General features: G+C 35.3%; 1 protein-coding gene, 1 long non-coding RNA gene and 1 other non-coding gene across 4 annotated transcripts; 1 reads left to right on the forward strand and 2 right to left on the reverse strand.

The window, feature by feature from the left end:
- The first annotated feature begins 5,475 nt into the window (after nt 1-5,475).
- On the forward strand, nt 5,476-8,010 carry LOC115950492. Its single transcript, XM_031067686.1, has one exon. The coding sequence runs from the start codon at nt 5,476-5,478 to the stop codon at nt 8,008-8,010; it is 2,535 nt and encodes an 844-aa protein (XP_030923546.1).
- Nucleotides 5,843-5,951, reverse strand: LOC115951041. Its single transcript, XR_004083179.1, has one exon. It is a non-coding gene; the product is annotated as a small nucleolar RNA R71 (small nucleolar RNA).
- Nucleotides 8,011-13,496: 5,486 nt separating the features above from the next.
- Nucleotides 13,497-16,733, reverse strand: LOC115994164. 2 transcript variants are annotated; one of them, XR_004093132.1, is made up of 3 exons: nt 16,351-16,733; nt 14,956-15,045; nt 13,497-13,705 (listed from the first exon to the last, which is right to left on the reverse strand). It is a non-coding gene; the product is annotated as an uncharacterized LOC115994164 (long non-coding RNA). The 2 variants fall into 2 exon arrangements; XR_004093131.1 differs by having other exon boundaries at nt 14,983-15,045; nt 16,351-16,728.
- Nucleotides 16,734-25,450: the final 8,717 nt, after the last annotated feature.

Consider the following 25,450-nt stretch of genomic DNA (forward strand, 5'->3'; position numbering starts at 1 on the left):
GACTTAATGCTTCCAAGTGTTCTTTTGGTGTCGGATCAGGGAAGTTCTTGGGCTACATGGTCACACACTGCGGAATTGAAGTCAACCCTGACCAGATTAAGGCAATCAGCAACCTACAACCACCTCGAAATCCTAAAGAGGTCCATAAGCTAATAGGGATGACTATTGCTCTAAACCGATTCATCTCTTGGTCAGCAGACAGGTGTAGGCCTTTCTTTCAGTTGTTGAACAAATGGAAGGGATTTGAATGGACCAAGGAGTGTGTCCTGGCCCTCCAGCAGTTGAAAGAGTATCTTTCTCGGCCACCCATTATGTTCAGGCCCGAGGTAGATGAGGTTTTGTTTGCCTACATCGCAGTGGCCTCCCACGCGGTAAGCTTGGTGCTAATACAGGTTGATAGTGGTGGCAGAGGCCAGTTTATTATGTGAGTAAGTCACTACATGAGGCTGAGGTCCGTTACTTACCATTGGAGAAGGCCATTCTGGCAGTGGTGCATGCTACACGTAAGCTCCCCCACTATTTCCAATCACACACAGTTGTTGTCTTAACCCAGCTCCCGCTCAGATCCCTACTTCGGAGCGCTGACTACACAGGGAGAATTGCAAAGTGGAGTACGATCCTAGGGGCTTTTGATATCAAATACATGCCTTGTACCTCTGTCAAGAGTCAGGTCCTCGCCGACTTGGTAAATGAATTTGCTGAAACCCCATTAAAAGAGAAAATAGAAGCAAAACATGGATGAAAAATCGGTTGGTGCAATCTCCCTACAAGAACCTTTGTCCTAGAAGGTCTACGTTGATGGTGCAACGAATCATAGAGGATCTGAAGTGGGGCTAGTTTTGATATCTCCTAAAAGGATTACAATCGAAAAATCCTTGAGATTGGACTTCTCGACCACAAACAATGAAGTTGAATATGAAACCCTGCTAGTAGGGATGACCATGGTTTAGAAAATAGGTGGAAAAGCAGTGGAGATATTCTCTAATTCAAGGCTGGTTGTGGGCCAAGTCCAAGGAGAGTTGGAAGCAAGAGATTCTAGAATGCAAGAATATTTAAGCCAGGTTAGACACTTATAGTCTGGATTTAAGTCTTTTAATTTATCACAAGTCCCTAGAAGTAGAAATACATATGCAGACTCTCTTGCAACACTAGCAACCTCTTCGGCACGAAGTTTACCTTAGGTGATCCTCGTGGAGAACTTATGTAGACCTACTGAGGTAAGAGGATATGTGGTTCATGTTCATCAAATAAGGGTCGGTCCTAGCTGGATGGACTCTATTATACTATTCCTTAAGGAAGATGTCTTGCCTGAGAATAAGTTCGAGGCTGACAAGGTATGGAGGAAGGCTCCTCGGTTTTGGCTGTTCGAGGACCAAAAGTTGTATAAGAGATCTTTTTCTAGCCCATATTTGCTATGCATATAACCTGAAGCAGTTGAGCTACTCTTGGAAAAATTACATAATGGGATTTGTGGAAGCCACACGGGGGGCAGATCTTTGTCTCACAAGGCCCTCACATAAGGTTATTGGTGGCCAAATATGCAAAAAGAAGTACAGGAATATGTGAAGAAGTGCGACCAATGTCAAAGATTTACACCAAACATTCATTAACCCGGAGGAGTCCTTAATCCACTGTCCAACCCTTGGCCTTTTGCTCAATGGGGAATGGACATCATAGGTCCTTTTCCTAAAGCAACAGGGAACAAAAAATATTTGTTGGTCGGCACGGATTACTTCACCAAGTGGGTTGAAATTGAACCATTGGCAAATATTAGGGATACGGATGCTAGGAATTTGTTTGGAAGAATATTGTCACTCGGTTTGGAATCCCTCATGCCTTCATCTCGGACAACGGATTGCAATTTGATAGCAAGGCCTTCAGGAGGTATTGTTGTGACCTGGGCATAACAAATAGATATTCCACCCCGGTATATCCACAGAGGAACGGACAGGTTGAAGCTGTCAACAAGGTCATAGTGGGAGGGCTTAAAAAGTAGCTGGACGACACAAAGGGTAAATGGGTAAAAGAACTACCACACGTCCTTTGGACATATCGAACTACGCCCCATAGGTCCACTGGGGAGGCGCCCTTTTCAATGGCCTATGAGGCGGAGGTTGTTATTCCTCTAGAAACTGGATTCCCCACGCTAAGAACAAGTTCTTTCACTCTGAGCAGTAATGATGGGCTACTGGAGAAAAGTTGAGACTTAATTAAAGAACGAAGAGAAAATGCCATGGTTCAATTGGCCTATTACCAACATAAGCTCAAGCAAAACTATGATGCCAACATGAAGCTGAGACCACTGGCACCTGGTGACTTGGTGTTAAGAAAGGTTTTGGGTACTGCAAAGAACCCAGCCTGGGGAAAGTTAGGGCCCAACTGGGAAGGATTGATAACGCCTTAAAATGTATACTTGTTATATATTTATATGGGCGTTATCTCCTTATTACTATGCTTAATTTGTATAATTAAGCCATGATTTGCATTAGTCCCTATTATTTATCTTTACATAATTTCTTGAATAAGATGCTATTCATTGTGTGTAATTTTTTACTTTTAGGAAATCATGTGAGAAAGATGAGTTTACAGGAATTTGTGAGAGAATGGAGGCCAAACTAGAATTAAAGTGGAGCTAAAAGACCATGCTTAAATGTATAAGGAGGTGCAGCTGGAGTGCTTGGATTGTCTACCATGATTGGAAGCTTCAAATAAGGAAAGAAATCAAAGAGGCAGAATCTGAAAATGAAAAATCTGATTTAAGCACTGATCAGTATTTTGGGCGTATCTCTCTCCTCAAAAATCCAATTGACACAAGGCTAGATGGGTTGGAACCATGACTTAAATATCTACAACTTTCCAGTTTTGAGTTTTTCTAAATTCTCAATTTTTGAAGGCCGAAATTAACTCACAAGTTACCGCTATAAACCTGGACGGAAATTAAAATAGAAAAAGTTTTATTTTCTTTGGACACTTTTTACATTAGGGTTTTAAAGGGAGGCTGTGTAGAACGAATTTTGGAGAGAAAACCTTGTATTTTCCTTTCTCTAATGGTAGCCTAAACTCTTTGCTAGGGCTAGGGGTTATGTTTCTTCTATACGGTATGAATATTCAATGTGATTCTTTCTAGGATTTTATCAACAACATATTTGATTTATCAATTAGATTTATTTTAATGTATTAGTTCTTCCATGCTTTCAATAAGTTCAATCATGTTTTCCTTATTGTTTAGAGGAATTTCTAATAGTTTCAAATAGAAATCAGGTTTTAAAGTAAATGAGTTTTTCTGAAAACTTTTCTAACCGCATTATTAATCGAGGTTATCATGCGTTCTTGAATTGTCTCAGTTCAACCGAATCATAAGTTTTTAATTGTATAAGAACAATCAATTATGAAATAGATATTTTCTTAGATCACAAAGAATTTCATATCGATATAGGGAAACACCCCGATGCGCTAGTATTTACATTATTGATTTAAATAAGTTATCATTGTTATTCTTGTTAACAATCACCAAGCGAAAGTATTTTTCTTCTTCACTCAAATTGTTATTTAATTATATTGTCTTTGAATTTACCTTGCTCCTTGTGGTTCGACCTTGGTACTCCGAGAAATATATTGTTACAATCTCCTGCACTTGGGAGTGAGCAAGCAAGGACCATATCCTATCACATCAGCAGCAAGAATAGGTGCATATTATCTTGAAGATCTAGAGGAAAAGGTTGTACCACGTCCCTGGAATGTAAATAACCTGAGAATGTATTATTATTAATGAAAGCTTTCTTCACCATATTTGGGTTCGTTGTCGATGTGCATGAAATATATACAATAAAGTACTCATATATCTACATATTTAGCCTTACTTTTATGTTATCTTGTGACTGATTATATAATATCTTTGTGTTGTAGGTAACAAGGGTTTTATATGCAAAGTGGGGCTAGGCCAATTGAATCAAGCCAACTTACATTCAGCCATGCATGAATTCAAGAAAAGACCAACCCAATTAAATTTAAGTCCAATTGGAGCAAGGAATCAAAGGAAATTTGCTCCAAATCCAGGTCCAATTCGGATTAGGATTCCAGACTACACATCAGTTAGTATTTTTGTCATAACTTTCGGTTCAGATGTCCAATCAAGATGATTCAAGTTGGGATGGAACGTTAACTTAAAGGGCTACAACTTTGTAGTTTACCAAAAGTCCAAATTACGAAGTTAAATGGGCCAAAACTGTCGGTTAACTGAAGCATAAAAATCTGGGATTTTCTCCAAACGGGAATTCAACTTGTAATAGGATTCCTTGACCTATTTAAGGGCTCTTTAGGGCAAAATTCAGGGAGGCGGAGGCTAGTGCTGGCTGAGGGCCGAATGTATAGAAAGTACGGCTACTTCTTTGGTTTTCTTCTATGACAGTTAGTTTTATTTTATTTGTCTAATTTAATGTTTAGTATTTTATTTTTGTGTTTTCTTTCAATTACTATGAGTAGCTAAATTTATAATTAAGGTTGAGGATGAAACCTTGTTAACGATTATCAATAATATTTATGTGATTTGATTTTTCCCACGATAGTTGTTCTTTAATGATTTAAATTGTTCTTGCTTCATATCAATTGACTAAGATGGAATTCTAGATATGAGTTCAATCATGTTTTTCTCATGATTTAGGATTTGTTTTAATTAATTGAATGTTTGGTTTATTAATTCTTGATTATAAAATTGGATATCGCTTGTGATTTGTCTATCAATGGATATAATTTATGATTTGATTTTTAGAATTGGATATATCTTGTGATTTGTTTGGCTACAGATACAATTGATGATTTTGTTTTATACTTAAGAAGCGAAGAAGAACATGCTTTAGATTCTTAAACATAAGTTTTAATGATGATATTTTCCATGATAGCAAGATTGATTTCTAGATTATCATGTAGTGAGTTGGGAAAAATTAATGATCATAAATATATACTGATATGACTTACAAGGCGGATTCCAAAACCTTAATTCCTTTCCCTTGATTGTTTACATCTTTTCATTGCCTTATATATTTTTCTTAGATTAACTATTTGGTTAATTTTATTATTTGTTTAGTATATTTAATTGCAAACAACCAATTTTTATTAAACTAGGTTAGGATTAATTTGGTTAAGGTTTAATTAATTTTCCTACGTTCTTACAAGTCCCTGTGGGTTCGACCTCGTTTTTGTCCAACTATACTTCAGTACGGTTCGTACACTTGTGAGTATTTTAAAATTTCACAACAAGTTTTTGGCGCCGTTGCCGGGGACTTGGTTAGGAAAATAAATTAGGTCTTAATTGAATTTTTCCTTCTACTAGTTGTAGTTAGAATTTATTTATTTTTAAATTAAAAAAACAAAAAAAAAAATTATTTCTTTGTGCTTGGTGTATGAGAACTTGGATACATGATAAAGAAAATCGTCTTGTTAGTTTTGATTATCCATCCATAATGGGAGAAATAGGAGATGATTCAAAAACTCTTAGGGAGTTGTTCTCACCCACCCATAACCACTAACCCTCCATCTTGCATAGTATTGCCTGCAACCACTACTACACATTTTGAGTTGAAGCCACAGATAATCCACCTTCTTCCTACTTTTCATGGATTGGATAGAGAAGATCCTTATATGCATGTGAAGGATTTTCTTGAGATTTGTGCTACTTGTAAGTTCCAGAATTTCACTAATGACTCTGTTCGCTTGCGTTTATTCCCTTTTTCCTTGAAGGATAAGGCAAAAACATGGCTTAATTCTTTGTCACCTGGATCTATCACTTCATGGGAACTGTTGGTCACAAAATTCCTCTCTAAATTTTTCCCAATGGCCAAGACCAATGCTTTGAGGAGAGAAATTGCAGATTTTTTTCAGGATGAACAAGAGAAATTTTATGAGAGTTGGGAGAGATTTAAGGACTTGATATTTAAGTGTCCTCATCATGGTTTTGAAACATGGAGACTAGTACAATATTTTTATAATGGTTTGACTCAAACAAACCGTAACATGATTGAGTCCATGAATGGTGGTGGATTTTTGAGTCTTAGGGATGATGAGGCATACAAATTCCTTGAGAATCTATCAGAAAGATCACAACAATGGGATTTTTCCAATCGTAGAGAGAGATCTGCCCCTGCAATTAAGAAAGGAGGATTGTATGAAGTCAGTGAAGATTTAGACATAAAAGCTAGGTTGGACAATCTCACTCGTAAGGTTGAAGCTTTAGCTTTAGGTAGAGGGATGAATTCTGTCAATCAAGTTCAAAGTAAAACATGCTCTATTTGTGCAAGTCCTATGCATACAACACAAATGTGTCCTTCCATAGCTGGTTACCCTGATTTTTATACTGAGCAAGCAAATGCATTGAATAATTATGGAAGGCCACTTGCTAGTCCGTTTTCAGAGACATACAATCCAAATTGGCAAAATCATCCTAATCTATCTTGGAGGCAGAACCATTCCCCCACAAATGTAGGTGGACAACCAGTGCATCAACAAAGTCAATTTCGTCCACCTACTCAAGCATATCCTCCCATTCCTCAATCAACACCTCAGTTTGTAGCACCACCAAGACAACAATCATCTTTGGAGGAGTCTCTCAAAACTTTCATGCAATCAACTAGCCAAGCCATTCAAGAGATAAAAAGTTACACCCCTCTGAATACTCAAGCTATTTCAAAGTTGGAAAATCAAGTTGGCCAGTTAGCAACCCAAGTTGGAGAGAGAGAAAAAGGAAAATTTCCTAGTCAACCTATACCTAACCCAAAAGGGCAATATGCCATCAGTGGTTCTTCTAGTTCTACTCATGCACATGAATCCGTTCAGTCTATTACTACCCTTAGGTCTGGTAGACAGGTTGATAATCAAGTGAAAATGCCAGAAGTGGAGGATAATGAAAATACTGTGTTAGAGGAAAAAGGAGTTCATAGTTCACAGGATGATCATAGAGAAAAGAAGGGAAACTCACCCTCTATTCCAATTCAGGATCTTAGTTCTTCCCCTCTTGATAAGAAGTATGTTCCTAAAGCTCCATTTCCTCAAAGTTTAATCAGTCCTAAAAAAAGTGCACAATTTGGAGATATTTTAGAGGTTTTTAAGCAAGTGCAAATTAATATTCCATTTTTTGATGCAATTCAGCAAGTTCCTGCTTATGCCAAGTTTCTAAAAGATCTTGTGACAATGAAGAGAAAGACAAATGTCCCTAAAAAGGCATTTTTGACAGAGCAAGTTAGTTCAATCATTCAGAATAAATATCCAGTGAAATGTAAGGACCCTGGATCTCCTACAATTTCATGCAGGATTGGGGACCATCTCATTGAGCGAGCTTTGCTAGATATGGGGGCAAGTGTGAACCTAATGCCATATTCAGTATACTTACAGCTAGGTTTGAGGGAGTTGAAACCCACAACCATGACACTTCAATTAGCTGATAGGTCTATGAAAATCCCTAGAGGTATTGTTGAGGATGTGCTAATTAAGGTGGATGCATTCTATTTTCCTGTTGATTTTGTTGTGTTAGACACTGAGCCTGCCCTAAATGCTAGTACACAAATCCATGTCATTTTGGGTCGCCCTTTCTTAGCCACATCCAATGCTTTGATCAATTGTCGGAGTGGTGTGATGAAGATTTCTTTTGGGAATATGACTGTTGAGCTTAATATTTTTGACATGAGTAAGCAAGTACTAGACAATAAGGATATATGTGAGGTTAACATTATTGGGAGCCTAGTCCATGACACTTTCCTACAATCAAGTTGTGAGGATCCCCTAAAGGCTTGCTTAACCCTTTTTTATTGCAATTTGGATATTGAAAAATCAATTGAAGAGGTCAATGCATTGTTAGATTCTATTCCTCTCTTAAGTACTAATAGATGGCAACCAAAAGTGATCCCTCTTCCACTTTCTTCATCCCCATTCCCATCTATTGTAGAACCACCAAAGTTGGATGACTTTTGGGAACACCAATTGATAAGTATACTTCAAGAGCATAAGGAAGCTATAGGTTGAAAAATTGTTGATATTAAGGGTATTAGTGCTTCTGTGGTTATGCAAAGAATTCACTTGGAAGACACTGCAAAAGCTTCTCAACATGTTTTTGACCCAGGTAAGTTACAATATCATTGGACTAGTCCATTCATAATATGAATTATTTATCTCCATGGTGTTGTTGGGGTTTGGATCCAATTGTGTTAAATCTTTTTGCAAAAAAAAAAAAAAATCTTATTTATTTTCTGGTTAAAGATTAATCTTTGTGTTTATTTTCTTGTTTCATTTTATCTTCTTTTGTTCTAGCTAATATTTGACAGAAATTAAAATTTATAATAATCAGCTTGATCAAGGTACGTCTCCTCCTTCTCCTTACCTTACTTGTTTCTACTTGGTTCTCATGTTGCATATTAATATTTTGCTCTCTTTTCATTCAAGACATATATTTGAGAGTATCATTTTTAACATTGAGGACAATGTTTGATTTAGGTTTGGGGGGATGTACATAGATTTCTATCTTTTTGTTTTGTTGTGTTAAAAAAAAAAATATATATATATATATCTTTTGCCTAGCTGAGATTTATGTTTTGAGTTTGTTATACTACTTTTGCTTAAAGAATTTCATTGCTTTCATTCTCAATTCATTGCACATGATCATAGCCACTTAGACACAACTTGTTGTTGAATGAGAAAAATGATTAGAAAATCTTGATGATAACAATGTGGAGACTGTAACCCTTGTGAGTTTTGAGCCAATCATTATTTTTGGAGGGTTATTTATTGTTTTTAATCTTAAAATTCATTTGGAAGTGCGTAACATGTTTCCCTTGTTGTAGTCTATTATTCTTTCTTTTGGCCAAGAAAAAAATAATTTAATTTTATGCCACACTTGAATCTTTTGAAGTCATTGATGTTGGATGAACTATACTAGTCTTTGAGAGATGAGATCAGGCCATTTTTGTCTACTTTGAGCCATATATGTGTTTGTTTTTTTTGATACATTATCGCTAGTCACCCCATTGAGCCTTTTAATTAGCCTTTCTTTCTTAAAGCCCTTATCCATAGTGTTTCAAGATAGAATTTGATTAGTTTGTTTCAATGTGGTGGTTTGTGCAAAGAAGAAAGGGGAAAAAAAAAGCATTGAAAAAAAGAATTCAAAGAAGAAAGAAAAAAAAATTCAAAGAGAAGGAAAAAAAGAAGGGAAAAGTGTCAAAAAAAAGAAAATAAAAAGTGTTCTCATCAAATTTTGAGAAGTGAAATGGAAGGAAGGAATACTACTTTGAAGAAGAAGAGTTGGAAAAAAAAAATTGTTGAATGGAAATTCCAAAAAGAGTTGACATTCCGACAAATCTTGAAAACACTTCTAATTATTTACCTTCACCCATTTTTATTTCATTCCCTTTACTTTTACCCTACATAACGTCCTAATAAAGTCCTTATTTGATCTTGAAGGTTGTATAGTTCAGATATTGATATTACTGAATAAAAAGTGTGGTATAAATTCTTTTTGGCATCCTTTCATGAGACTACTTGTTCTTTCTTGATTGAGCGTTTTTCATGGGATTTATATGTGAGATGTTTGATTTTGCTTACATTATTCCGCTCACATATATTGTTGAGAGTGTTACACCCCATTTCAAAGTGATTTCATTTGTTGAGTGATAACACCGGAAAGATTTGAGTTCAAGCATACTTTCAAATATAGATTTGAGTCAAGTTTATTCTAAAACTAAAAGTATGTTTGGGTTGGCTACCACTTTTCACTCACATTGAGTTTTGATGGCATGAGAAAGTTCTTTAGCATATGTAGTGTTTTTGAACTTGAACTAATCCTCTTTCCAAAAGGCAATTGAAAAAAAAATTTTGATTTTCTTTGTTTTGTTTATTTATTTATTTGTTTGTGTTTTTTTAGTATTCATTCTCAGAATTTTGTGGGTATATTCCCTGCAAACCCTCACGAGACTACAACTCGTCCACTAGTGTAAGCTAGGGGTTTAAAGGCTTGTTGCATACGCTAAATGCAATCGAAAATTCCAGCGAAAGTGGATTAGTTAGGATTTCCTTTTTCTTTGTTTTGTTTTACTCTTTATCTGTTTTGCTCGAGGACTAGCAAAATGTAGGTTTGGGGGTATTTGATGTGCATGAAATATATACAATAAAATACTCACATATCTACATATTTAGCCTTACTTTTATGTTATTTTGTGACTGATTATATAATATCTTTGTGTTGTAGGTAACAAGGGTTTTACATGCAAAGTGGGGCTAGGCCAATTGAATCAAGCCAACTTACATTCAGCCATGCATTAATTCAAGAAAGAACAACCCAATTAAATTTAAGTCCAATTGGAGCAAGGAATCAAAGGAAATTTGCTCCAAATCCAGGTCCAATTCGAATTAGGATTCCAGACTACACATCAGTTAGTATTTTTGTCATAACTTTCGGCTCATATGTCCAATCGAGATGATTCAAGTTGGGATGGAACGTTAACTTAAAGGGCTACAACTTTGTAATTTACCAAAAGTCCAAATTATGAAGTTAAATGGGCCAAAACTGTCAGTTAAGTGAAGCATAAAAATCTGGGATTTTCTCCAAACGGGAATTCAACTTGTAATAGGATTCCTTGACCTATTTAAGGGCTCTTTAGGGCAAAATTCAAGGAGGCGGAGGCTAGTGCTAGGGCTGAGGGCCGAATGTATAGAGAGTGCGGCTACTTCTTTGGTTTTCTTCTATGACAGTTAGTTTTATTTTATTTGTCTAATTTAATGTTTAGTATTTTATTTTTGTGTTTTCTTTCAATTACTATGAGTAGCTAAATTTATAATTAGAGTTGAGGATGAAACCTTGTTAACGATTATCAATAATATTTATGTGATTTGATTTTTCCCACAATAGTTGTTCTTTAATGATTTAAATTGTTCTTGCTTCATATCAATTGACTAAGATGAAATTCTAGATATGAGTTTAATCATGTTTTTCTCATGATTTAGGATTTGTCTTAATTAATTGAATGCTTGGTTTATTAATTCTTGATTATAAAATTGGATATCGCTTGTGATTTGTCTATCAATGGATACAATTTATGATTTGATTTTTAGAATTGGATATATCTTGTGATTTGTTTGGCTACAGATACAATTAATGATTTGGTTTTATACTTAAGAAGCGAAGAAGAACATGCTTTAGATTCTTAAACATAAGTTTTAATGATGATATTTTCCATGATAGCAAGATTGATTTCTAGATTATCATGTAGTGAGTTGGGAAAAATTAATGATCATAAATATATACTGATATGACTTACAAGGCGGATTCCAAAACCTTAATTCATTTCCTTTGATTGTTTACATCTTTTCATTGCTTTATATATTTTGCTTAGATTAACTATTTGCTTAATTTTATTATTTTTTTAGTATATTTAATTGCAAACAACCAATTTTTATTAAACTAGGTTAGGATTAATTTGGTTAAGGTTTAATTAATTTTCCTACGTTCTTACAAGTCCCTGTGGGTTCGACCTCGTTCTTGTCCAACTATACTTCGGTATGGTTCGTACACTTGCGAGTATTTTAAAATTTCACAACAGTTGTATTGTGTGTCATGCATTTTACTATCTATCTAAGTATCAAACAGAACCTTGATCATGTCTGGCTCCTCGGACCACATGCCTTGGGTAAATTGATAACTTACAATCATTTTTCTAAGTATTAAACAGAACCTTAGCTATACCTGGCTCCTCGGACCACATGCTTTGGGTTAATACTCCCTGACATCTATCTAAGTATCAAATAGAATATTGGTCATGTCTGGCTCTTCGGACCACATATCTTGGGTGAATTGATAACTTACAATCATTTTTCTAAGTATTAAACAGAACCTCAGCTATGCCTGGCTCCTCGAACCACATGCTTTGGGTAAATTAATACTCCTTGACATCTATCTAAGTATCAAACAGAACCTTGGTCATGCTTGGCTCCTCGGACCACATACCTTGGGTAAATTGATAACTTACAATCATTTTTCTAAGTATTAAACAAAACATCAACTATGCCTGGCTCCTCGGACCCCATGCTTTGGGTAAATTAATATTCCCTGAAATCTATCTAAGTATTAAACAAAATCTTAGCTATGCTTAACTCCTCGGACCACATATTTTGGGTAAATTAATACTTCACGTCATGTTACCCAGTGTAAAGGCAAAGCCTTCATAGTTTTAGATTTTTTGGACTACATACTTAAGGTAAATTACATTTTCTTAGTGATTACTTTAATGTCAAGTATAATTAGCTACTCTAAATAACAAGGATTTTCACTGTGGTAACAGGCTCAAATAAATGCTCATGAGCATCACTTGAAGTATTTGCAGGTATACCTATATTTGTTTGAGAGTTGGTTATCCCTCTGGTCCTTTAAACTTGCTAATGAGTAGAGAACGGAGTAAGTTTGAGCCTGTATGTATGCTGTAGTGCTGTGTATGTCCTTAAATTTAAAATTATACTTTGCCGAGATGATGGACTTAGTAGATTTAACCTGTTTTGCCTCTAACCATATGAGATGGGATAAATTTTCTACAACTTATGTAGTTTAATGAGGAGAGTTTTACCTCATTACCACTTTCATTAAGAGTTAAGAAAAGATAGAAACTATATCAATATCAGTATGAGAATCATAGGAAAAAGGAAATATGCATAAATTTCATTAATTAAATCCTTAAAGCAAGGCAGATTGAGTACAAAAGGGGAAAGTTCAGTTACAAACCATGAAAACCAAAACAGAAGTCCTATGTAAAAATATAAAATAAATAAAAAAAAGGAAGAAAAGGGAAATAGACTAGAGGTTATTTCTTTTTTATTACAATCTTTCCTTGAGGAGGGGCCTTATTAGGCTGAGTGGACGCTGCTTCTGAGGCCTCGAGGCCATTGCTTGTAGGATCGCCCTTAGCAGGCAGAGAGAGAGAGTAGACAGCTGGGGGCTGCGTAGCATCAGAGGCCACTACTTGGTTGGCATTTTTGTCCTTTTCAGTGGCCCCGGGTTGCTCGGCCACCTCGGAGGGTTTGTCAGAAGAGGTTAGGGCTTCAGCTAGACCATCCTTGCCTACTTCTGCCACCTTGGGAACAATAATAGTGCTCGAGCTGGTTGGGACAGATATTCGAATGGCAAGGGGGTAGTGTACACTCTCTGGCTTTCTAAGTACAGAAGAAGCCCTAACCCTGGCTTGGTTGAAAGTTTCATACCATACTTGGGAGCAGTAGTTTCTACACACCCCCGAGACCTCCGTCTTTAGGGACTCCTCAGTTTCTGTGTCATGCCCCAAACCTGATACCCAGATTTGTGACCATGGCCGGTATGCTAATATCAAGCTTAAACCTGATATTAACAAGAACCAACTTAACTTTTTCCAAAACTTTTACAAAAGCTTCCCTTTTTCTTTTCATTCTTGTTTCTTTACTTAAATTATATATCTTTCCACTTGATATTCAGAGCATCTACATTTTACCTCAAAGGATAACACAATCCATCGATTATTCAAATTCTAAATTTCACATAATACATCTCTTAATACTTTAAGGTACACACTCTTATTATATCCTAAAATACACCATACTACAAATCTAAACATCAAATTGCTAATTTAGGATCTATACATATAAAACTAAAACCAGCTCCTTCCAAACTCGACTAAGGCTCCCTTTGTTCCAAAATAAAACCTGTTAACTGAAAGAGTGGAAGGGGTGAGCTACACAGCTTAGTAAAGGTAAGATATATGAGAATTTAATAAGGATGCATGTAAATCAAATCATTTCATTCTATGAATATTCGAATAGGAGAACAACTTTTCATGCATAGTATTTTATATTATTCATAATAATAACTTATACACTTTTCATAGTAAAATAACTGTTCTCCCTTTTCTTATTAGAATAATATTACCAAAACTTTTCAGATTTAATTTCTTTCATTTCTTACAAAGTCACTGAATGTAATATTGATTGTTTAAAATCAATATATATGCATTCTCATTACAAAATAATCATTTTAACTTAAATCAGATAATTGGTAACTTTGTCTTAAATTAGAAACATTTTGCCGAATAAGAAAACTTTTCTTTATAAAATTCTTCTCATAAAATATTATAACTTTCATGGTCATAAAATTTAACGTTTTATAAGAACAGATATCTAATAACTTTTAAACATAAACTAGTACTTTCATCAGAAACTTTATCTTTATAACACAACAGAACTTCAGAAACTCTTATCTTTAAAGAACAGCTTTCCTTTTCATCAAAAACTTCTTCTTTTCATCAGAGCTTTTAACTTTTCATCATGCATTTAAACATAATCATTCTCTTATGATCAATAAAATAATATAGCTGTTCATAACATATTGGTTAGTCCATATCTGATAAGTCTGTATAGAGAAGGTCTCATCACATTTAGGTGCCCTCGTGTGCATGATATTGTCCTCTTTGGGAGGCCTGATGGCACATCCCCTCAAAGTTTTGCCCCTCCCCGTTGTCCATACACATTGGGGAGAAGGCTTTGTTCAAATTAGAGTTACGAGCAACCCTATTTCCTTTACTTTAAATGGCCTAGAGTTACGGGCAGCCCCATTTCCTCTACTTTAAATGGCCAAACAGATAACATTTTCCATGGAAAGCCAGTAATTAACCCCTACTGGCCGAGTTCAGATCACCAGAGGACATAACCCGAAAACATTTCATACTTTTACATCATACTGAAATTTCTTATTTTGCATAACATTTCATAATAAAAGCATTTCCATTCTTTTCTTTAAACATCATGTTCGTGGAAATTAGTAATGGCATCAATAAGCTTAAATCATATACATAAGGTTTCGAAAGCTCACGAACATATCTTTGTCAGAATAATTATTATATGACATATCTCTAATCAAAAACCTTTTAATGCATAATTTACTTTTAAAATAATCTTATGACTTACCAAATGCTCATATAACTTATCCCTTACCTGAAAGCAGAGGAACCGAGAGCCTACAGTCGAAGGAGTTTAGACCTAGGGAACTGGTAACACCTAAACCAAATATCAAAACTTATTATTTACTATCAATTATTCCTTATCATAAACTTACACATTCATCTCAAAGCCTGTCTCCTAAAATCAAGGAAGTCCTAATCCCACCTCAAAGAGGTTCCCACAAACACAAAATACATTCATCAGACAACATGATGTACTAAATCATAGAGAAACCAACATTCTCACACTAATCTCATATCTCTAGAAGAGCCAACTTTATTTTAGAAGGTGCTTTGAGATTAAGACAATAATGCATATATAAACATAAACTCTTTTAAGCATGGTCATGTAACCATATACACTCTTAAGGCAACATACAACAAGTTGAACAAAACAGTTTCATAAATACAACCGTCGCATGGTTTAGAACCCCTCCTTTGAGTACTAAACCTCAAACCAAGTTACGCAAAATTAATCTATGATCTAGACATACCAAAAAATAAGCATATTAAATTATAGCTCAAAACATTCATCCTAACTTTACAATTAAATCCTCAAAGTCAGAGTTATCATTTACTATTTACTGCTCATTTCAGCAGCATATGCCTCATTTGTAAAATACAAATGGGCTGTTTATACACATCCAAATGTCATGAAATTTTACAAAACTACTCTCTTGTATGTCCAATATATACCATAAAAATTTTGGAGTCAAAGCATAAACCCATGATTTACTAAAATCATACAAGACAACGTGCTCAAATCTGTCCTGACAGAATTTCATTCAATTTAGAAATTGAACCATTATTTTTATATTCATCCAAATGCTGTGAGACTACATCCATAACAACCACATGTGTCTTAGATTCAATAGTAAATATCCCTAGCATCCAAATTCACTCTATACAATTTAACACATAATTTACCATGCATGAACATAGAATTTATCATAGTGACAGTTTTGCAACGTTTTCTCATAAATTCACAAACAATTATCAAACGATGGTATTTTCATATGGGGATTTTTATACGCTCATTAGACATGTTATAAAACACTTATACATAGTCATTTAACCATTTAGAGCAAAAATACACACAACAAAAAGCCCAGTAGCAGCATCAAAAGTACTCATCCTAACTTTTTCTTACTTCCTTAATCATATAAGATCATTAATTAATAAAAACCCTAATCTACCTTCAACAAACCATCAACACAATTTCAAAACTTCTTAAAACACTATATATATATATATATAGATTTATAAGTTCATGATTTCCTAATTTCACAAACCACAAATACCATTACTAAAAATTCTTTGAAGAAATCATGGATTCTAAGGTGAGAGTAGCTAGAATCCTTACCAAATTTATGGTTCTTGAGAGGAAATAGAAATAAATCATTCTTGCATGAAAGGATTTCCCCTTCCTAGTGGCTGGATCCAAAAGTATGAGAGGTAGAGAGCTTAAGAGAGTCTTTTCTTTCTTTTGATGTTGGACCGTGGGTATGAAAGAAGGAGAGAGCTTCTTGAGTTTTCAGCTTCTTTGAGAGAGTGTGAAGAAGAAATGAGATGAGGCTTGTCGTTCTTTTAATGTGTGGACCCTTGGGTTTGACAAAGGGGACTTAAGAGAGCTTCCTAGCTCTTTCCTTAAGAAAAAAGAGTGTAAAGTGGGTGAGAATTCTGATTTGTGTACCCGTGGGAAATGGAGAGGTAAGGAGTTTCTTGGATGCTCTAGTTGCTTGAGAAAGTCAAAGAAGAGGTGAGGTGGAGCTTGTTCATTGCATGGCCAAGTCTTGGTCTTTGGGTTTGTCAACATGCATGAAACTTTGGTATTATGTGTTGAATTCCCATTGGTTGCATGTGGGTGAAATTTCTACTATACTATCTCATGCATCATGCTTAATTAAAACACCAACTATGTATGTAATAACTTAACCCACTTAATATAGTTTTGTACATATTTAGTATATATATACATAATAAAAATAGTCATTCAATTATTTATAATTTTTACAATTCTTACTTAATAGCATTATAAAATAATATGTTTATTAAATACTCTTATATTAATTTTAGAAAGTAAATGGCTTAAAAATAATAATTAACCACTCAAACACATAGTTTAATTATAAAATTGGGTCAGGGTGTTACACTTTGCCACTCCTATATTGCACCCCTGCTGCTCAGCCTAATCCCTGGCTTTCTCTGCCTCCTTCTTTGCCTTGTCTGCCTAGTCCTTGGTTTTCTGGACCTCCTCTAACTTTTTCTTCAAAGCAACGATTTGCTCTTTAGAGGTGGCCAGTTGATCCTCGGCGTTGCGAAGAAGTATCCGCTGGCCTCCAGCTTGCTTCTCAACATTATCCAAGGTAGCGGCAACACTTTTTCTCTCTTTCTCTGCCTCGATCAGCTTGGCCTTCATATTCTGATTACTTTTCTCAGCCACATGGAAGGCGTCCACAGCAACAATTCGCCTCCCTTTTTCTTCCTTCATTTTTCGATGGGAATAATGCACCATCTCCTTGGCCCTAAAGGTGGCTTGGATGGCCTAGAAAGGAAGAGGAGTACAGTTAAAATAAAATAAAAATTAAAAAAAAAAAAAAAAAACTTACTTACCATGGCCAAATCCCTCTTCAGTCCGAGGAAGACTTCATGCTACCTCATAGACCTAAGGTCAACCATGTCTTTGGGCAGTAACAGGGATTGTTCTACCGCGTCTGCCACATACCCAGCTATGCCCTGCTGGAAGTCTCGGATAGAGGCATCACTAAGTAAGGGAGCCCCATCCAACTCCATGCGTGGGGCCCAGGTTGGGGCTGTAGCTCTGTGGTCACCCCTCTGCTTTGCCTCGGTGGCTAACCTCGTCTGTAGGTCTCTCTGCTGCTTAGACCCCCTATAGGGCTCAACTTCATGATGGGGAAGGTTTTTCCCTGTCTCGGTCACCTCCTTTCATTTCTCCTCCCGCTTCCTTTTTATGATCGACAGTGTAACACCCCGACCCAACTTTATAGTTAAACTATGTGTTTGAGTGGTTAATTATTATTTTAAGCCACTTTCTTTCTATAATTAATAGAAGAGTATTTATTAAACATATTATTTTATAATACCTTTGAATAAGAATTGTAAAGATTATAAATAATTGAATGACTAGTTGTATTATGAATATATATATATATATATACTAAGTATGTACAAAACTATATTAATTGGTTTAAGTTATTACATACATAGTTGGTGTTTTAATTAGGTGTGAATGCATGAGTTGTTATAGTGGAAATTGCACCCATACATGCAACCAATGGAAATTCAACACATAATGCCAAAGTACTATGCATGTTGACAAACCCAAAGACCAAGACTTGGCCAGCCATGCAATGATCAAGCTCCACCAAATCTCTTCTTTGACTTTTTAAAGTAACTAGAACTTCCAAGAAGCTCTCTCCCTCTCTATTCCCACGGGTCCAAACAAATCAGAATTTCTCACCTCACTTTTCTCTCTTTTCTCTTAAAGAAAGAGCTAGAAGCTCTCTTGAGTCTACGGGTTCACACACCAAAAGAAAGATAAAGCTCCATCTCATTTCTTCTTCATATTCTCTCAAGGAAACTAGAAAACTGTCTCAAGCTCTCTACCTCTCATACTTTCGGGTCCAGCCACTACGAAAGGGAAATCCTTTCATGCAAGAGTGATTTTATTCCTATTTTTCCCCTCAAGAACCAGAAACTTGGTAAGGGTTCTAGCTACTCTCATCTTAGAATCCATGATTTCTTCAAGGAATTTTTAGTAATAGTATTTATGGTGTATAAAATTAGGAAATTATGAACTTGTAAGTCTATATCTATATATATAGTGTTTTAAGAAGCTTTGAAACTGTGTTGGTGTTTTGTTGAAGGTAGATCAGGGTTTTTACTAATTAATAATTGTGTATGATTAAGGAAGTAAGAAAAAGTTAGGATGAGTACATTTGATGTTACTACTGGAATTTTTGTTGTATTTAATTTTGCTACAAATGGTTAAATGACTATATATAAGTATTTTCTAACATGTCTAATGAGTGTAAAAAATCCCCATATGAAAATACCATCATTTGATAATTGTTTGTGAATTTACAAGAAAATGTTACAAAGCTGTCACTGTGACAGATTCTATGTTTACGCATGATAAATTATGTATTAAATTGTATACAGTGAATTTGGATGCTAGGGATATTTCCTATAAAATCTAAGACACATATGGTTGTAATGAAAGTAGTCTCACAGCATTTGGATCAATATAAAAATAATGGTTTAATTTTTAAGTTACATGAAATTCTGTCAGGACAGATTTGAGTATGTTGTCTTGTATGATTTTTAGTAAATCATGGTTTTATTCTTTGACTCTAAAATTGATATGGAATTTACTAGACATCCAGAGGAGTGGCTCTGTAAATTTCATGAGGATTGGATGTGTTTAGATATCCTGTTTGTATTTTACAAATGACGTATATGTTGCTGAAGTGAGCAGTAAACAGTAAATGGTAACTCTGACTTTGAGGATTTAATTCTAAAGTTAGGGTGAATGTTTTGAGCTATAATTTAATGTGCTTATCTTTTGATATGTCTAGATCATAGATTAATTTTTTATAACTTGGTTCAAGGTTTAGTACTCTAAAGGAGGGGTTCTAAATCATTCAATTGTTATTTTTATGAAGCTATTTTGTTCAACATGCTGTATGTTGCCTTATCAGTATATATGGTTACATGACCATGCTTAAAGGATTTTATGTTTATGCATGCATTATTGCCCTAATCTCAAAGCACCTTTTGAAATGAAGTTGGCTCTTCTGGAGATATGATATGAATGTGAGAATGTTGGTTTCTCTATAATTTAGTACATCATGTTGTTTGATGAATGTATTTTGTATTTGTGGGAACCTCGTTGAGGTAGGATTAGGATTTCATTGATTATGAGAGATAGGCTTTAAGATGAATGTGTAAGTTTATGATAAGGAGTAATGGATAGTAATAAGCTTTGATTTTGGTTTAGGTGTTACTAGCCCCAGGTTTGAGCTCCTTCAACTGTAGGCTTTCGGTTCCTCTGCTTTCAGGTATAAGATAAGTTATATGGGCATTTGGTAAGTCATGAGGTTATTTTAAAGTATATGATGCATTAAAAGGTTTTTTATTAGAGATATGGCATATAATCATGTTTCAGACAAAGATATATTCGTGAGCCTTCGAAAACTTATGTATATGAGTTGAGCATATTGATGCTATTATTAATTCCACGAACATGATGCTTAAAGAAAAGAATGGAAATGCTATTATTATAAAATGTTATGCAAACTATGAATTTTAGTATGATATATAAGTAAGAAATGTTTTTGGGTTATGTCCTCTGGTAATTTGAAATTGATCAAAGTAAGTATTGAGGATGGCGGTTCGTCTGCTCTCAATCAAAGTATGTATTGAGGATGGCAATTCGTCTGCACTCAATTAAAGTATGTATTGAGGATGGCGGTGCATCCGCGCTCAATTAAAGTATGTATTGAGGATGGCAGTACATCCGCACTCAACTAAAATATGTATTGAGGATGGCAGTACCTCCGCACTCATAAGTACAGACTTATCAGATATGGACTAACCAATATACTATGAACAACTATATTATTTTATTGATTATGAGAGAATGATTTTGTTTAAATGCATTATGAAAAGTTGAAAGCTCTCATGAAAAGAAGTTTCTGATAAAAAGAAAAGTTGTTCTTTAAAGATAAAAGTTTCTGAAGTTCTGTTGTGTTTTAAAGATAAGGAATCTGGTGAAAAAGGTTTTAGTGTTCTATAAAGATAAAGCTTCTGATGAAAGTACGAGTTTATGTTAAAAAGTTATTAGATATCTGTTCTTTATGAAATGTTAAGTTTTATGACTATAAAAGTTATAATATTTTACGATAAAAAATTTATAAAGAAAAGTTTTATTATTTGTCAAGATGTTTCTAGTTTAAGACAAAGTTACCAATTATCTTATTTAAGTTAAAATGATTATTCTGTATTGAGAATATATAGAGGTATATATACATATATATATGTGTGTGTGTGTGTGTGTGTGTGTGTGTGTGTGTGTGTGATTTTAAACAATCAATATTATATTTGGTGACTTTGTAAGAAATGAAAGAAGTTCAATCCGAAAGGTTTTAGTAATATTATTCTGATAAGAAAAATGAGAACAATTATTTTTCCTATGAAAAGCGTATAAAATGAAAAGATGTTCTCCTATCTGAATATTTATAAAATGAAATGATTTGATTTACATGCATTCTTATTAAATTCTTATGTATCTTACCCTTACTGAGCTGTGTAGCTCACCCCTTCCACTCTTTCAGTCAACAGGTTTTAGTTTGGAGCAGAGGGAGCCTTAGTTGAGTTTTTGGAAGGAGCTGGTTTTAGTTTAAAAGTGTAGATCCCAAATTAGCAATTTAATGTTTAGTTTTGCAGTATTGTGTATTTTAGGATCAATGAAAGTGGTATCTTAAAGTATTTAAGAGATGTATTATGTGAAAGTGTGGAATTTGAATAACTGGTGGATTATGTTATTCTTTGAGTACAACATAGATGCTCTGAATGTCAAGTGAAAAGTTATATCTCAAGAAGTAAAGAAATAAGAATGAAAAGAAAGAGGGAAGCTTTTGTAATAGTTTTGTAAAAGTTAAGTTGGTTCTTGTTAATATCAGATTTAAGCTTGATATTAGCATGTCGGTTATGGTCACAAATCTGGATATCGAGTTTGGGATGTGACAGGCAAGGTCAGCTCGAAGGGTTGGGATAGGTGGAGGGGAGGGAGCTTTGTCTGGGCAGGCTTCTCGGGAGTGTCCCTCCCTGACTAGGATTCCAACAGTTCTTGTAGGGTTGACCTCTGCTTCCGTTGGATCCTCATCTCGTCCGATAAAGATGTGGCTCCTTCAAGGTGACTGGATTGAGGTAGAGAAAGCTGGCCAAGGTCACCAGTTGATGTCTCAGGAGACAAGGGCTGGTTAAAGACCTCGTAGAAGTCATCCGAGTCTAAGATGTCTACTACCTCCTTTTCCTTTTCTCCTTCTTCCTCGTCTTCTTCTTTGTTGGTAGGTTGGGAGGAAGTAGTTTCACTAGTTGTGTGTTGAAATGGAAAAGCTACTTTGGGAACGCCTTCTGGGATAGGTTGAGTGACGAGAGCTCCTTCTGGGATAGGCGTGCCCTCGGGAAGGAGAAAACCAGGGACAGCGACATTTATCCGGTGCAGGCGGGGGCCTTTGGCTTTAATGATGCACTTAGGCGCCTAAAAATTGGTCGAGATTGGCATGTATCCTAGGATCAAGTGAGCCGCTTGTAATTGACCGTCTTTGTTAACAAATACCTCGGCCCGAAGGATTTTGTCTAGGCTATCCTTGTTGACAGGTTGAAATTTGGCTCGGCGGCATGTCTATTTGCAAAATCATCAAAGAGACAAAAAAAAAAAAAAAAAAAAAAGAGCCATTAGAATCAAGAACGGTACAAATTAAAGGGAACGAGGTAATTATAAAATAATCTTCCAAAACCTAAAGCCCCACCTGGTAGCCCCTCTTTCGTTGGGTAGGGAAGGCCATCGTGCCACTCCCCTAACACGATCAAAAAATCTTTTTTCTGCCCCTTGTTGGATTTAGGGAGGCGTTGGATAAGTCTAACCTCAGGGTACCTTGATTTCAGGTAGTACCCCTACCCATTTAGATGGTAAAGGTTATAGACCCAGTTGACATCGTTGTGGGTCAAACCTAAACCCATTTTTTCATTAAGAGCGTCTACACTCCCTAATATTTTGAACATGTTTGGGGCACATTGGGTGGGAGCTAACCTATGAGCCCTAAGGTAATCCCTAGTAACGGTACTCAAGGGAATCCTCATCCCACCCTCTATAAAGGCAATCATTGGGATCACCACTTCTTCCTCTTGCCTTCTTTCGTGCCACTGACCCTCCTTACAGTATCTAATGGACACCCTTGGTGGGATCCTATACAGAGCTCTATCCCCTCCTCAGAGTCTACCAGGCTTCTGAATCTACCCATTTCTAGGAAGGTTTGGGGGAACTAAGAAGATTTAAAGAAGAAAATGGAGCCGAGGAGAAAAGAAGTACAAAAAAAAAGAAAAATATATGGAAAAATAGAGTATAAAAGTTTATAAAGACTTACAAGAAGGAGAAAAGTATCCTCAGACAGGCTTTTAGGATTTATAAAGGCACGAGTGAGTAGGGAGAAATTGGCAGGTTCAGTGTATACATGCTAGAGTGAAGTGAATGCTAAGATAAGGTGATTAATTGATTTGAGGGGTATTTATACCAAGGAGAGAGCTAGGAGCGGGAAAATTCCCGCTTGGTTCCCAGCAAAATCCTCAACTGTTGGATTTGCATCACACCGTAGAACGTGGGGGACAGGGAGCCGTAAGAATTTAATGAAGACACGTCTCGAATGCCGAAGCACCAGGAGTGTGTCTTGGGCAATTAAAAAGGCGTCTTCATAGGCAGAGGTGGGATGCGATAGGCTCAGAGCAACTACGGTGATATCAAGATCCTCCTTTCTTCCCGAGGAGCATGAAAGAAGAATCTCGAGGGGCTATTGTAGGGGTATTGGGCCTAGGAGCTCATTATCCATGTATATATTGGGCTTAAAGCCCAAGTCGAGGACTAGAGGTTGTCCGAGGAGGAGTAAACATTATCAAGGGAGTCTGTGTTAGTAGATAAAGAGGTCAGTTTTGGTCATAATGGCACAAGAAGGTAGGCCGAGGACAAATGTCACCTTGGCTAACCAAAGCCGAGGTTCGAATAGTTGGTTTGCCATCCTGGGGAACGTTTGAGGGAGTTCTATTGGTACGGATAAACATTGTAGAAACATGAGACGGAGGGGAATCCTAAAATATTTAAGGAGAAAGCTGCTACCATCACATTAAATACTTTACAGCTAACTCTCTAGCTGCATTAATGTGGAGGTAATACCTGAACAGTGGTTTTCAGCCTTACAGCTACTACATGAAGACTTTAGGAAGATGCTGATGAGACAAATATCAATACCAACCATCTGGCCAGCACGTGGAGGGTAGAGATGAAAGCCAAAGCGAGTATGAAAGAAGAAGGAAGCAATGGGAGGAGGAGATAAAGAAATACTGTAACAATCAAGAACCAAACTTGTAATCAAACCTAAGAGCAATATATAAGAACTAATCTCCTCGAACCGTGCCGAGGACGATTTTCTGTAGTTAAAACTTGTCTATCTTCTTTTTCTTGTCATTCGAATCCACCTTGTTTGTTGTCCAACTCATTTTAGCCTAGTTTTCCAACCCATTCTCTACAAATTCATTGTTTTGGGCTTTTTGGGCGTAAGTCCATCCACCTTTTGGGCTAGGGACTCAAATCTGGTCATTACAATATATATAATATATTTATCTATATATTTTAATTAAAAAAATTTAAGTACTTTTATTGGTCAATAAAATGCATTAAAAAGACTCCATTGCAGCCTGTGCAGTGTGCAGTGTGCAACTGTGTAGTGCGCACTGCATAGTTGCACACTGCACACTGCACAGGCTGCATAGGCTGCACGGCCCACAGTCATAGGACAACATGTTTTCTTACTTTAACAATTATTATAAACTAGTTGCATACCTACGCGTTGCGCGTGATAATTATTTTAAAATGGTCTCATTAAATATTTTATTAATACTATAATTTTAGTTATTAACCATTGGTTTTTCATTAGTTTTTAAGTTAATAAAAACCTTAAATATACATTTTTTTACCTTTATACACACACACACACACACACACACACACATATATATATAGTGAATCTTTACGCATACCTTTAAGAAAACTCTATATATTCCACTTTTTTGGATGCGTAAAATTATAAACTACTACTCCATAATGATAGTGGTTAATTAATTTTATATATATATTTTTTTTTAGTGATCTCATTTGTAACGCTTCTTACTATTATCATATATTTACTAACTGATGATTTGCATAACAAAAACGATAAATGAGAGGTAGCATTGTTCATTATATTATAAATAATGTTAAATAAAATGTCAAAAAATGGTTTTTTAAATTTTCTAACTTTATTTCTTATGTAATTTCTACTACTATCAGAGAACATCTCTTTTTTAGTTATGATTAATATGGTTTCCATAGTTAGAATTTGATTAGTTTTAAATTTAAATTTAGTACTATGATTGTATTTAATTGTTGATTGTTGATTTAATTTTTTAAGTGAATTTAACGGTTTATGTTACTAAACTGTAAACTTTTTAATATTCTCCACACGGTAATCTTTATTTTATTTTTTACTTCTCCTTATGACCTCTTTGTTTTCCAATCAACGATTACTAATTAACGTTTGGTTGTTTTTTTCTTTTCTTTATCTACTATTTATTACTTTGTATTGGTTTTTTCTATACCATCTCTCTCTCTCTCTCTCTCTTCATTGGCA

Source organism: Quercus lobata, chromosome 6 (genome assembly GCF_001633185.2).
Source record: "Quercus lobata isolate SW786 chromosome 6, ValleyOak3.0 Primary Assembly, whole genome shotgun sequence".
Classification (NCBI taxonomy): domain Eukaryota; kingdom Viridiplantae; phylum Streptophyta; class Magnoliopsida; order Fagales; family Fagaceae; genus Quercus; species Quercus lobata.

Bases quoted from the DNA above. Each gene is read 5' to 3' on its own strand.
- LOC115950492 (XM_031067686.1), top strand. From the start codon at position 5,476: ATGATTCAAAAACTCTTAGGGAGTTGTTCTCACCCACCCATAACCACT.